The sequence below is a fragment of the Rutidosis leptorrhynchoides genome, chromosome 3 (genome assembly GCF_046630445.1).
Source record: "Rutidosis leptorrhynchoides isolate AG116_Rl617_1_P2 chromosome 3, CSIRO_AGI_Rlap_v1, whole genome shotgun sequence".
NCBI lineage: Eukaryota > Viridiplantae > Streptophyta > Magnoliopsida > Asterales > Asteraceae > Rutidosis > Rutidosis leptorrhynchoides.
In genome coordinates, this window is record NC_092335.1 from 101,270,215 (window position 1) to 101,284,531 (window position 14,317).

Below are 14,317 nucleotides of genomic sequence, written 5' to 3' on the forward strand. Positions count from 1 at the left end.
TCAGAGGAAGGATAATGTAATAAATATCAAAGTAGGTTTACACACAATCCGAATAATAATTTTATTATTTTTATACAAGTTTTGCAACTGTAATTTGATGCAATCTTGCCTAACTTTCTCCATAGGTTCAGGTCAAATCCACAAATCCCCTGGCAAAAAGTTGAAAGTGTTTTAATAAAACAACGCACGTAGGAAAGTGAACTTACCCAATATACTAAACTATCATTCATACAAGTCTGAACTGAATCAACGGGTCTTCGTCCGGTGATTAATTCCAAAAGCATGACCCCGAAGGAGAAAACATTAGATCCATCCGTAAGTTTTTCTGAAGCAGCATACTTTGGAGCTAGGTGCCTATACACGTCAAATTCAAGTCAAGAACGTTATCAAACAATGACTTATTTGAAAGTTGTTTGGAACGGTTTAAGTATTTAAAAGAACATTTTAGGAGATGAAACATAACCCGAAATGATCCATTCGTAAGTAAATGGGTCAAAACTGCAATATTTAACAGCAACTACAATATGAATTGTGTAAACAAATATATACCAAGCCGCTAGTTTAGGAAGTACAATGCTTTTTTTTTTTTACAATTGTAAAAACCAAGTATTACAAATATAATGGCTTTGTTGTTATAAAATACACTTAAGTGGTATCTATTTTATTGAAAGAGACAATAATAATTCATCAATTTTAGTAAAACCTTGTAGTCAATCGATTCAAATATACGCATACAAGATGCAATGAAAGTACCTGCTTTGCTCGCTTTCCGAAAACGAACAACATAGTATCAATCACATTGCTCTTTCCACTGCCATTAGGACTAACAACAGCTGATAAACTTTGTTCAATAGTATCATATTCACATTAATTCATCAACTATCAAAATAAAACCCAAAAGGTCACACAAAAGTGATTTATGGTAATGTATAAGACCTCCTAAAACCGTTTATTACTGAGTTTTTAATCATGTTTGATGCATTGAAAAGTTCATAAGAAAGGATAAATATTTGGACCAGAAGTCTTTCAGGTCAAAACACAAGCTTCGGTTCGTCCTAATACAACCCATTCAAAACCATCACCAACCTTCCCTACCCATATATACATCTAGTGTAAAAAAAGAGGTGGTGTTCGTTGATCTTGGATATACAGAGAGAAGCAACATGAGGAAAGATACCCAACCCAACCCAATTCTGATGATGAATCTTCTAATTAGCATCCCTGCCAAATTATTGGTTGTTGCATTGATAAAAGTATGTATAACTCATCTATAAAATCAGTTTGATAACGTTTTTCATCATCATTATCATTATAAACGTATTAACTAAGAAATACCCATATAACATTTCTAAGTATATAAAAGAAAAGACAATTACCTGTTATCACCCCTTATCCAACTTCCCATATTGACACCCATAAGAGAATACATTGAAGTCACCAATTTAGATTGAAGAAACCAATAGCTTCTATTGTACTACGCTCTTGAACCTGTAAGATGATTACACAACACGTGATCCAAACAAGAACAGTTTTCCTTAATCATCTTTATTTGTTACATATCATGTGAATCTCAATGACATAGTTACATATCATGTGACCCCTTAAATCTTTTTATTTTGAAATAAGATTTTTATCGCACTGACATAGTTTCTATAATCAAATATAACGCGTTAACTTATGAACTTTTATATAAATTAACATCTATCCGGTCAATTAATCTCGGAACCTTTTTGACCTGCACTAAAAAGCCCATCCTTTTCAACCAAACCCTCATTTGGTGGATTCGTTACCAACCATCCAGACAGACCTGAGCATTGTACCACCTTTGTGGTAGTGTTGTTGTGTGACAAACACACTAAGATGTCAAAAGTTGATATCTACTAAACAGATAAGTATGAAAATTCATATAAGGTTTGTTGTTAACCTTCTGCGGAAGTAGCTTTAGATGATTCACCACTTCCATTTAATGTCCCTGCAAGAACAGAAAGAAAATAACAGTATTTTCTAAGCAAATCTACCAACTGTGAATTTTCAACACAATTATGACATCAAATAACAAAATCAAACATCAAAATTGATACTCCGTAATTGCAAACAAGAATTGTTGAATTATAACAAACAATCGTACCTAAAAGTACATACGAACGTTTAGAATCACAAAGTTGAAATCAATACCATAATTTATGAAATCAAAAAATTAGAAGTTCATAACTTTTAAATAACGAAACCCAACATAGCATCAATCATATTCACATTAATTCATCAACTATCAAAATAAAACCCAAAAAACATGTTACACCACTAACCCATTGTTCACCGGCATAAGAGTTAAAATTCATCATCACCATCTCTTTGATGAACAATCTAGGAGTTGATGCAGGCTTCTTTGCCGGAGTCTCGGCGGTGGTTTGCCCTGAATTTACGATATTTACGATGATGTTACGATTGATATTGATATTGATATTTTTCTAATTAGAAATTGAAACCTTAATTTAGACCGTGTGTTTTAATTTGCTAAAAGGGTTTAGGGTATATAATCTGAAATCGTTTGAATTCAGCTGATTCTGTGGATTGTGGAATGATGAGATGGTAGTGGAATGAAAGGGATTAGGTTATCCCGAACGTGAGAGAATACGATTAGGTTATCCGTGTGTTTTTTTTTTTTTTTTTTTTTTTTTTTTTTTTTTTTTTCATAAGGGTATTTTAGGGATGGATTAGATGTAAAATTGATTTATTAGTTAATTTTTCAGTGAATGATTAAGGACTGTTGAATCAAGGGGTATTGTAACGTAATTTTCTAATCTAATGGTAATAAAGAGAGTTTTGAAAACATTTATTAACTAATCGAGATTTTCTTTTAATGTATATAGTGATAGTGATAGTGATATAGTAATGATTATGAATGAATTATGATTGTCTGTTAATTAATAATTTTACGATTTGGCGATAGGATTAATCTAACACACCGTCTTTCTGTATGCATAATATAAAAATCAACACGCCAGTTGCCCCTACCTGTAGGCCATCGTCTTGCTCTCGGCTCCGACCCCATCGTCACCACAGGTACGCTTCTTTCTTTTATATTACCTTTTACTGTATTATTAAATTATATTATTAATATTAATTTAAATACGTAAATAAAACCTAATTATATTGCTGTTGGTTAGCTTGTTAACATATTCCCTATACTTATAGTCTTATATAAATGATCAGTATTTTACACTTTATTTGCTTTAGCTTTAGTTTTCAGTGTTCGTAATTTTTACCGCAAATACGTTTGTTCGACCTTACGAATCGACTTTGATTTCGCCTTATTATCCCTTATCTGATCTGATCATTATCTGATTGATTCTATTTTTACTTAACAAAATGTTGTTTCCACATTCACATAGATTTTCCATTTAATTTTCGTTACCGCCAATTTACCATTCATGAATTTTATACTAATTTTTAACCTAATTTGAATTTAAACAGAATAACTCACTTTATTTTATACACATTCGTTTTTAACCTAATTTGTATTTACAACAATTTGCAGGAATATTGAGTTCAATCACTATAAAGATGTGGAGAATTCTATTCATTATGGTCCTTGTTTTCTGCTCGCTTGCGAGTCTAATCACGTCATCTAATGGTAGTGGTGCGAAACAGTTAGGGTTTAATCCAAAAAATGGCCAGTTAAAGATTATGCAAGTGGCTGATATGCATTATGCTGATGGCAGGAACACTCCTTGCAAGGATGTATTACCAAATCCGTTTGCACATTGTACAGATCTCAATACAACCGATTTCTTATACCGTTTGATTGAAGCTGAGAAACCTGACCTAATTGTATTCACTGGAGATAATATCTACGGACCTGATGCCACAGATGCAGTTAAGTCTTTGAATGCAGCATTTGCCCCTGCTATAAAATCGAAAATCCCCTGGGTTGCAGTTTTAGGGAATCATGACCAAGAATCGACGTTGTCACGAGAAGATGTTATGAAGCATATAGTTGGAATGGAGAACACTTTATCCCAGTTGAATCCTAGCGGTGTTGATTTTATTGATGGATTCGGGAACTATAATCTAGAAGTTCGTGGAGTTGAAGGGTCGAGTTATGTTAACGAATCGATTTTAAACTTGTACTTTTTTGATAGTGGAGATTACTCAACAGTTTCTTCGATTCCTGGGTATGGATGGATTAAACCGTCTCAACAGTATTGGTTTAAACAAATGTCTGAAAAGCTTCGAGAGAGTTCGGAAGCTTTGTATTCGGCTCCCGGACTTGCATATTTTCATATCCCATTGCCCGAGTATGAAAGAATCAATTGGTCAGATGTGACAGGTGTAAGACAAGAAGGGATTAGCTCTGCTTCGGTGCATTCGGGTTTTTATACAATGTTAGCTTATAGAGGTGATGTAAAAGCTGTTTTCACGGGTCATGATCATATTAACGATTTCTGTGGGAAGTTAGATGGGATTCAACTTTGTTATGGTGGTGGATTCGGTTATCATGGTTATGGGAAGGCTGGATGGTCAAGAAGGGCTAGGATTGTTTTGGTTTCTTTATTTGATGAATTAAATGGTACATGGGGTCCAGTCAAGTCCATCAAAACATGGAAGCGGCTCGATGATGACAACTTAACCGCTATCGATGCTCAGGTTCTTTGGAGGTATTCGCACCCTAAACATAGAAAGAAGCCCGACTATTATTATTTATATTATTGATATTGATTGATCTATATGGTTCAAGCTGTTTCTCTTTATGAGCATTCCACAATTGCAGAGATAAGTAATCAGTTTGTGATAGTCTTGTATTTAACAGTCTTGTATTTAACAGTGCTATTAGTTAAATAAATAGATGCTAAAAGTTTCCTTCTGATTTTGAGTTACTAAATAAGTATATAGCAAGTGTTAATGTTCCTTCTGATTACGGTTCTTCCACAGCCACACGTCCACACAATGTGCGATTGGGTTTGCACCCAACACCTATAAGACTATATAACTGATTATTTTTAAGTTGTTCTGTTAAATTCCTTATCAGTACTGGACAGATTCAGTGAATATAGTTTCATCGCCAGCTTAAGGAATGCAAACTAGGTAAATAAATATGGAGTAGTTTATAAGTATATATGTATGTAGCTGCAAATGGGTACAAACCTCAGTGTAGCAATGTTAATTTGGAAATGGGATAAATTGGCCCTTCTAACTGACAATATCAGTTATTGTATAGTTAGCTAAGAATTACAGTAGTAAATTTGTAAATGCCCAACTGCAGTTTACTACGATTTAGTTACATTCAATGCTTTTCTGTTAACAATTGATAACAAGGAACGGCTCGTCTCGGCCGACTAGCTGGTTTAGTGACTAGCCCCTCCTGTTTCGCCCAAAAACATTGAATAAGTCGGTCAAAGTTAAAAGGTCGGCTCAAAGTCAGTCAAAGGCTTAAACTGTACTAATGGTTATTAAAAACAATTAAGTATAAGTTTTCTGTAAATAAGCCAAGTTTTTCAGTAAAAAACAGGTAGGTGGTTATTGTTATCTGGAAGATGTGTCTTTGCACCTAATGTGTGTATCAAACTTTCAACACCGATGCCTTATATGAATCGATGACTTATTCAACCAAAAATGTGTGCCGAATGTGCAAGTTGTCATGTACGATAGCCGTTACAAGCTATAACTACTAAATACACATAGTAGAATAAAACTGAAAGTTTGATACACAAAATGTATAGAACAAAATGGAGTATACAGTATAACATTGAATTAGAAAATTGCATTAGCATATAGTGCTGCTTCTTTAAACAATTGAACACCTGCTAATGTGTAGACCAATTGAGACCACCAATGTCATATCCTCCAAATATGGTACATCTCTAATTTTATTGGTCATTATATTATATGTGTGTGTGCCCTCTCTCTCTCTCTCTCTCTCTCTCTCTCTCTCTCTCTCTCTCTCTCTCTCTCTCTCTCTCTTGTAAGCTCTCTGTTTTTGCCTTTATGCCATTCAGATATTCATAAAGTGATTCTAATGTTGAATGTGAATAGATCCCTGCAGACTTCATATGATCACTTTGAAACGTCTTATTTTGAATTAAAAACTGTTGATTCGCTTACATTGAGTATATTAAATAATTATTACCACATTAACTATTAGACCCAAAAAAGTGAACAGTACCAGGGGCAGTTTCGTCTTCTTACCCTTTTTTTACTGTAGCAACGGCATCGATGTAGCCCGTTCACACTGTAGCAACGGATTACTGTAGCAACGGGATCACTGTAGCAATTTTTTTTTTTGGTTACTGTTTTTTTTTTTTTTTTTTATATTTTTCTCTACCCGTTATAACAATTTTTTTTTTCTTTTTTGGTTTCCTTTATATTTTTCTCCACAAAATAACGACTTAATTGCGTTAAATTTTTAAAAGTCAACCATGCCGTAGCGAAATGCGGAGATACACGTATATTGTTAATTTAAAATAACATTTAAATCTTTGATGTATTATAGCTTTTAGTTCGACTCGAGGTTTGCTTCAACGACAACATCGTTAGCCACGAAATAATTTTACAAAATAAACGCAATAAAATACATTGAAAACGAACCCCCGGCGCGAAGCGAGGGTTCCACAACTAGTTACTATCATTAGTTTATTGACTTGTTAAGTTTTGTTGTTTTAACACGCAAAATATGAAGACATTTGAAAACATAGCGATTTCATTCAAAATTAATAATCTAATACATGGAAAGTACAACAACAACAATACACAATTTCACAAATGTGAGGCCTCTACCCTAAAGTAAACTATTACAAATACATAATTATCGAGATTCGAGATCAAACTTACAACAATTGCTCGAAACAAAATAGTTAGTGTAGGGGATTTCTGTAGTAAAGAACCTGTTTTTGGGGCTTGAAAAGGTACCTAGAACCATATGTGGATCGAAATACATCAAGTAAAAGAGGAAATTGCAAGAAAGCATACAAGATAACCGGGAAGCCGGCAAGCACCGTAATAGTAATTGGCATCCATTTCAAATTATTATGGTATAATATGAAGAAACTGACACTAAAAGCGATCATCATCGTTACGATGGAGATGAAAAGACTTAGTAGACCTAACATCAACTTTCGGGGTAGTGATTCCTCAAAATCCCGTTCTGCGTAACGAGATGTGAGGATGGCTAAAAACATTAGTATGGAAGCTGATGACGCGAACAAAGAAATGGCGTCTGCCACTACAAAGACCATAAAGGTTACTTTTTGATAAAACATAGGGATACCATCGTTCTGATTGTATCCGCCCGGAACGGTAAAAGCTGCAGCGAATACTATTGTGGCAATAAGGGCCGCAACAACCATACATTGGCTAGCTGTATCTTTCATCCATTTCTCACCTTCTGTAACTAGATCTTTGTGATCTTTGGTGAATAACTCATGTGGTGTTTGTTTATTTTTGTTTTTCCTTTCTCGATAAGAAGGAGGCATTATGGACTTTACTTCCTACAATGTGTTGAAACAAACTTGAATAGTTATGAATTGCGCACTTACTCGTGATACAATACAAAATAAAGATTTGAGAAGAAGGTGTGTGTGTGTGTGTATTTTTATAGATATATATGTACCTGGAACCATAAGAGTTCTCGTTGCATCTGTAAAGCAACTCCAGACACATCTTGAAGGCGCTTGCTCTTAGCAATCTTCCCAGCTAAATGCAACATATTGTTATCATTTTTCTTAGCTTTAAGAGGAGTTATCAGATCTTTCATTGCGCCTATCTCGTACAATAGGTTGTAGATACCCTGATGGCGATGCTTGACAGCAATGTGAAAGATAGTTTGATTGTTGTCATTTACCTTCCAGATCAGATCAGGATACAGACGAATGAGCTCAACTATAAACTCCGTGTTTCCAAGTTCTGCGGCAACAAATAGTATCCGGGAAGAGTATTTTGTTGGAGCTCTCACAGGTTGTGTCTTGTTGTCATGCTTAACCATTTCCGGTGGATTTGGAGGCCCTCTGAGTATATCATCAATTTCTTTTTTAGGTTTTTTCGCAATAGCTCCCCAAATCATTTTTAGTAATTTCAAAGCCTGATCAGTTTCCTTCTCAGGAGCTCCTACTTTATAATAAAAGCGTTTGAAAACTGAAAGCAACCACCAAGAAATAATATAAGTTTAATTAAATTGATGATTCCAAATATATCTATGCAAAAATATCCATCTTATCTTATATGGGTATCCATGTTAAAATTTATAACCATAATATTGAATCAAAAGATCGAGTACTAGGTACGGATATGATCAATAATCTAGAGCTAATAGAGATGTTTACCTGAATGGATGGTCCGTGAGATACCAGACTTCGGTTCAGAAAAAGCCTCAGGCTTACGCGCTAAGGCTCGAAGTGCGCTCCCACTAGCAGCAAGTTCCGGGCGGTCAGTCAGTATCTGTATTGCGATATCTAGAAAAGACATGATAATCTCTTTGTGAGGGAAAATGTCACGAAAAAGCAACATAAATCAACAATGAAAACAAAACTGAGCCTCAAAGGATTTATACATTGATATATATCATGGAGAGGGTAAATATTACTGTATTATATATGATTCAAAACAAGAAGGTGAACTGATTGTAGTTCCCTCATGTTTGCAAACGGCGGTTGCGGCAGTTTGGTGAGTAGCCCGTCCCGTTAATTAGTCGGTCAACGCTAAAAGGTCAGGGTCAAAGTCGGTCAACGTCGGTCAGAGGTCGACTTATTGGGTGAATTTGTTCTAGTGTAAACGAAAATCCTAAGCCCATTTATTAATTAGCTGGAAAAAACACCGACTTACATACTAACCCTTCGATCGGGTTTGCGTTTCCGCCCGAACGTGTGTGTTACGTGCAAATGATGAGGGTCTTTGAAATAAATGATCTACTGATGCCAAAAAAATCGCCGTAAAAAAAAAAAACCCCTTCAATAAATAAATATAGATACACTATTTTATAGAAAGCATTATAAAAACCTTAAATATTATTAAAGCTAACACCGCATCATCTTATTTGTAACTCATATATTTTTAAAATATGTTTGAAATATTTGTATTTAATGCATTTAATTTAAAAGTCAATGTTGGTCAACGTCGGTTTCGATGCCGTCTCTACCAACTCGACCTTTCAAGGTCCTGACCGACTCGTCTTTGTCCCGCGTCTTTTTCGGCCTTGAGTTCACTTAGAAAAACCTAGGGTTGTTAACGAGTTAGCATTTAATTAGCTACTCAAGCTCGTTTAGCTCAAGTTCAAGGCTAATAATATTCTTGAACGAGTCGAGCGTAAATAAAAGTTAACATATTCCCCAACGATTAGTTTCATGAGCTGAACTGAATTACGAATGCTCGACTCGGCTCATTCAAATGCTCGGTTAATCATTTCATTTATTTGACCAAACAAACCAGGGAGAACATTAAAAAAAATGGAATTGTTTTCTAAAAATAAGGCTAGTTTGAGAAAAATATAGTAATCAGCTAGAGTTTGATTTAAATACAGGATGTTAATAACCGCAATTGAAATTCACCTCCATTAGTTTATCTCCCGATTCATTTTGTTTCATACAGCAACTATCAAATTAACACTCCATATGAAATAAGTCAATAACTAGGTACTAAAATGCTTACCGAACATATTATTCTCGACGCATTTCTCAAGAAGCCAACCACGATTCTGAGGCGTCCAACCATCATCCCGCAACTTATGTGAATTTTCATAAAGATACACAACTACTTCATGATTTCCAAACAAGGCAGCCGTATACAGCGGCATCATTTGTCCACCAGCACCCGCTTGTGTCAACATGGCCTTATTTTTGTCCACCATTATCTTAACCGCTTCCAAGTTTCCGGCTGCGGATGCTAAATAAAGAGCCGTGTTGTGATTTTGATTTTCAAGTAATAAGTCGGCCTTGTCCATCAGAACCACTAGATTTTTCACGAACTGGTCAGTATGTTTGGATTTTTTTGCTGATACCGCAACATGTAGTGCCGTTTCACCATTTTCTGTGACACTACATCTTACTAACTGCGGGTTTTTTGTAAGTACGGCTTCAGCTGCTTTCCAATCACCTTTAATGGCTGCTTCATATAAAGGGACTCCGTTTTCAAGGTAATATTCTCTAGTTCCTGTAGAGTAATTTCAATGCAAAATTTGTAAACCAAACCTACAATGTTGCTCACATATTATATATACAGTCACAAACTCACAATTCATTTCATTCACCTAAATACATATTGACTCGTTGAGACTAGCTTCAAGTCAATAGATCCTTTTGGTGGGGATAACTGCAAAAGTTTATGGGTGAGTTTATTTGAGGGTTTGTGGTCCTTATATCCTTACAAGAGGTCTTAGAGGTGATTCTATACTTTAAGGGACGAGGTCCCATGACACCACTAGTTTAAAGGTTTTTTTTTTTTTTAACAAAGTATGCCTCAAATTGTAAAGGACACCACTAAATTCAACTATAGGACCCTATATAATTTTAGGATTTATAATTTTTTTAAGGTAAACATCCATTAAAATACCATTCAAATATAATTAATTTTGAAAAAAAATTCAGGACCCCATTGAATTTTGATCTTGGATTCACTACTCTCATGTTCAAATCTCAGTAGTAGTAATCTTAGGGTGGCCAGTGAAATGGTCGAAAACATACATGGAATAATCATGTTGGTTACGTATATATTAGTAAAATTAATCGCCCTCTTCGTGTAGCGTGAACATGGAAAACCTTATCCGTTTACCAATTTAAAAAAGAATAAAAAAATCCCAAAATAGCCTAGTGGTTGGTGTTAGACGTTAATAAAGCCCGAGTCTATATGTGGGCTTAGGGTCCATTATAGTAATTAGGGTTTTGGGATATCAATTGTATTCTATAAATACCTTATGAATAAAGCATATAGACTCGGGCTTTATTAACGTCTAACATTTGGGATCTTGATATCTACGCAAGTGATCTTAGGTTCAAATCTCACTAACATAGTATCTTGGGATCTCAAGATCAAAGCGCATACATTTGAGTATTTTTACTCCCCTTCCCTACACAGCTTGAAAAAAAAAAAAAAAAAAAAAAAAAACAACAACCTTATTCGTTCATCCGTCTAACCTTCATTTTGAGGATTTGGGAGGTGGGAATGAGAATGAATTGGTACCTATTGTTTTGTTTGGTTACTTGTTTGGGATTCAAATATCGGGAATCAAGTTCATAGAATCCATACATATCATGAGAGGTGAGGGCTATATAATTCATTTTCATTCTCATACCAGTCTTTTAGCAATCAGATACTCATAACAATTCCTACTTTCAAACCAAACCCACATTTACATTGTTCCTTTTAAGATAAAGTCAACTTCAATTCTAGCAAACATTCAAATTCAAAGTAAAAACAAGAACTGAAATAGATAAATAGAACAATCTGAATGTGGGGCAGATTAAAAGCAGTAAACTAAAGTGGATAGGAGTAATTAATTAACTAAAGTGGATAGGAGTAATTAATTACCGGTGGTAAATAGTTCTTGACTAGGTAGATCCGGTGGTGGTTGTTTTGAGTGTGGGTTAGATGTTGAAGGAACTGTATTGACTTTTTGCTGCTGCTGCCCAATAACCAGGGGTGTTTGGTTCATCATCTGCAAATTTGATATAACTTATAGTTATTAAAACCAAATTGCGCACCATGAGTACAGGGTAAATTGATTGTACTTACCTTTGTTTCGGTGAGCGATCGATCGATCGTAAATGTTCTTATGTTTGAATGAATGAGAATCTATACAAAGTTTCGAGATGTAATTATTAATTTGAACATATATGCAGTCTCAGTACTATAAAGTCAACTTCTTCTGGTCTTTGAAGTTTGAGAAAATTGAATAAATGGTCCCTGTAGTTTACATGAAATGGGTTAAATGGTTCCTGATGTTCATTTTCGAGGTTCGTGGTCCCTGTGGTTTATAAAATGAGGACGAGTGGTTCCTGTTAGTAACAGTCGTTAAAAAATCCGTTAAGTCATGTCATGTGCAACACATGTGAGAGGTATTTATGTCCTTTTGTCTATTTTTTGTACCAGTTCATATATTTTAATCACTCAAATATTTTCTCCCATTAAAAACACTAATTAAACGCAGGCAACTATTTTTTTTTTTGGAACTCTTCGATCTATGGGTTTTATCATCAACAAACCTTAGAAATTTCTTTTTTTTGAAAGACATTATTCATTAACCAGAAAAGAACGCAACTGAACATGAATTAATTATCGAGGTAGATCTGGTATTTCAAACTTACCATTTTTCACTTTTGGATATGATACTTCAAGCTTATACCTTTGTTAGCCGTTGTACAGGTATAAGTATCTACAACCGCCACCACACAAACCTTTGATTTAGCACTTTAACATCGAAAAACAAGAACGTTTGTGAACTCATTGGAAAACAGGAAGGATTCTCTCATCAGAACTAAACCCACCAGGTCGGTGTTTTTACCTTATGCCGGAGTATATCGGAAGCATTAATTGACGTCGGAGAAGTGGTGACGTTGGAAGGTGCTGCTGCTTCAGTTCTTTTGGTGTACATCGGTGTGTTTAAGATCGAATCAAGCATAGCTTATGCATCATCTTCAATCACTTAAGCTTCGTGATTTATCAATTGAGCAGAAACTTCTTCTCCGAATTCGAAATCTGTAAGTCAACGTTTATGAACATTCGGTCAACATTTTAATTCGAAGTTTATATTGTGTTTCTGGTTAATATGCTGATTGACGAGTGATAAGGAGGTGTTTATGAACGTTTTTCTTTCAGCATTCGGAGTGTGAAACTGTACGAAAATTCGAATATTAGTTTACAGTTCATCATCACCATCGGAAACTGTTTCGTCATCAGATTGATGGATTTGTTAATGTTTTGGTAGTGAATTCTTCATAACAACTTTCAATCGCTGGTTATGAAACATCAAGCATCGATTTTGATGAAGTTCATACGATGGAGATGGCTATTTGAATGAAAGTCGCACACCTTGCAAAAAATCAACGAATTTGTTGGGTTTGGATTTGATAATAATAATTGAGTATTTGAGTTTAACTGATTTATAGATGTTAATAATTGTGTTTAACTGAATTTGTTAGGTTTGGATTTGATTTAGATTTATATTTGTTAATAATTGGGTTTGATTTTAAAAGATTTACTATGGAAGGTGTTCTTTACTATGGTAGGTGTTTCTGTTGAGTTTACTATGGTGGTTGATTAAATGGAAAAAGAAGATGAAGATGGAAGAAAAGACAGAAATACCCTCACATGCGTGGCACATGACTGAAGTTAACGGACAATTTTAACGGCTGTTACTGACAGGGACCACCCGTCCTCATTTTGTAAACCACGGGGACCACGAACCTCAAAAATGAACATCAGGGACCATTTATCCCATTTCATGTAAACTACAGAGACCATTTATCCAATTTTCTCTTGAAGTTTTAGCTTGTCCCCACACACACCAATACACACCTCTTATTTAGGTAGGATTTAGGTTTACTTGGCAAATATTGAACTTTTTGGAGAAAACTCTCAATTGAAAAAGTATAATTAGTTTTTTTTATTTTTTATTATTTTTTTTCTTTTACAAAATAACGAAAACTATTATAACATGAAGATCTTTCATCAAAAATGAAAGGACCAAACCGAGAGTACCAAGGGAAATGTCAAGCCTCGCAACAAGAAAAACCACAATACTAACAATTAAATAAAGCTATCTAGAAGCGAGCCTTGACAAAAGAATTCAAGAACACTATGACAAACATTAACGAAAGCACTAGCGACAACATTAATGACAAAACAACCAAACAAAAGTGTTGGTACGATTTTTCGTGTAGCGGCTGTAAGGTACCAGTACAAGACAATAGCTGCTTAGCGTGTGGCGTTTAATGTTGATTGATGTTTTCCCTCGAGAAATAATCTCTGCACACCCGGAACACGGATAAGAGATCCGTGGGGTGGCCTCAATCAATATGGGGATCAATATGTAATTGATCCGTCTAGCGTACTGCTGCTAAGCGGCTAATGTGCGTTTAGAGTGAGAAAGAACTTTGTGAGAGAGAAATGTACTTCTCTCTGATGATAAATGCAGTGACCCAGGGGGTCTATTTATAGGCGCAGAATGTCCAAAATTCTCGGGATACACGTGTCGATCGCTGATTAATTCTGTTATGCGAAGTATCCGGAAGGTCAGTGGCGTGTGCTGACGTGGCTGCGTGCCGTTCACGCGCTTAGTAAAAGGGCTTAGGCATAGAAGCTGCCTGCAGGGCTTACGCATGACGCTGGGCGGCCT

General features: G+C 35.2%; 2 protein-coding genes and 1 long non-coding RNA gene across 5 annotated transcripts; 1 reads left to right on the forward strand and 2 right to left on the reverse strand.

The window, feature by feature from the left end:
* LOC139896581 (uncharacterized) lies at positions 1-2,646 on the reverse strand. Of its 3 annotated transcripts, XR_011776284.1 has the most exons (5): positions 2,307-2,646; positions 1,925-1,972; positions 1,377-1,488; positions 754-823; positions 1-354 (listed from the first exon to the last, which is right to left on the reverse strand). It is a non-coding gene; the product is annotated as an uncharacterized lncRNA (long non-coding RNA). The 3 variants fall into 3 exon arrangements; XR_011776283.1 differs by having other exon boundaries at positions 754-1,488; XR_011776282.1 differs by having other exon boundaries at positions 1-1,488.
* Positions 2,647-3,569: 923 nt separating this feature from the next.
* On the forward strand, positions 3,570-4,713 carry LOC139900249 (probable inactive purple acid phosphatase 29). Its single transcript, XM_071883039.1, has one exon. The coding sequence runs from the start codon at positions 3,586-3,588 to the stop codon at positions 4,711-4,713; it is 1,128 nt and encodes a 375-aa protein (XP_071739140.1). The 5' UTR covers positions 3,570-3,585.
* A 1,985-nt stretch (positions 4,714-6,698) lies between these two features.
* LOC139896582 (uncharacterized) lies at positions 6,699-11,812 on the reverse strand. The gene is made up of 6 exons (XM_071879226.1): positions 11,716-11,812; positions 11,512-11,638; positions 9,637-10,137; positions 8,316-8,444; positions 7,607-8,127; positions 6,699-7,484 (listed from the first exon to the last, which is right to left on the reverse strand). Exons 2-6 carry the CDS (start codon positions 11,636-11,638, stop codon positions 6,852-6,854), a joined length of 1,911 nt encoding a protein of 636 aa, XP_071735327.1. The 5' UTR covers positions 11,716-11,812; the 3' UTR covers positions 6,699-6,851.
* Between the last annotated feature and the right edge of the window lie 2,505 nt (positions 11,813-14,317).

Excerpts from the sequence above, each read along its gene's own strand:
- LOC139900249 (XM_071883039.1), top strand. The coding sequence starts at position 3,586 with ATGGTCCTTGTTTTCTGCTCGCTTGCGAGTCTAATCACGTCATCTAAT.
- LOC139896582 (XM_071879226.1), bottom strand. The coding sequence starts at position 11,638 with ATGATGAACCAAACACCCCTGGTTATTGGGCAGCAGCAGCAAAAAGTC. Across the intron at positions 8,128-8,315 it reads CTCACGGACCATCCATTCAG|TTTTCAAACGCTTTTATTAT; the intron begins GTAAACATCTCT and ends GGTTGCTTTCAG. Across the intron at positions 7,485-7,606 it reads GAGAACTCTTATGGTTCCAG|GAAGTAAAGTCCATAATGCC; the intron begins GTACATATATAT and ends AACACATTGTAG.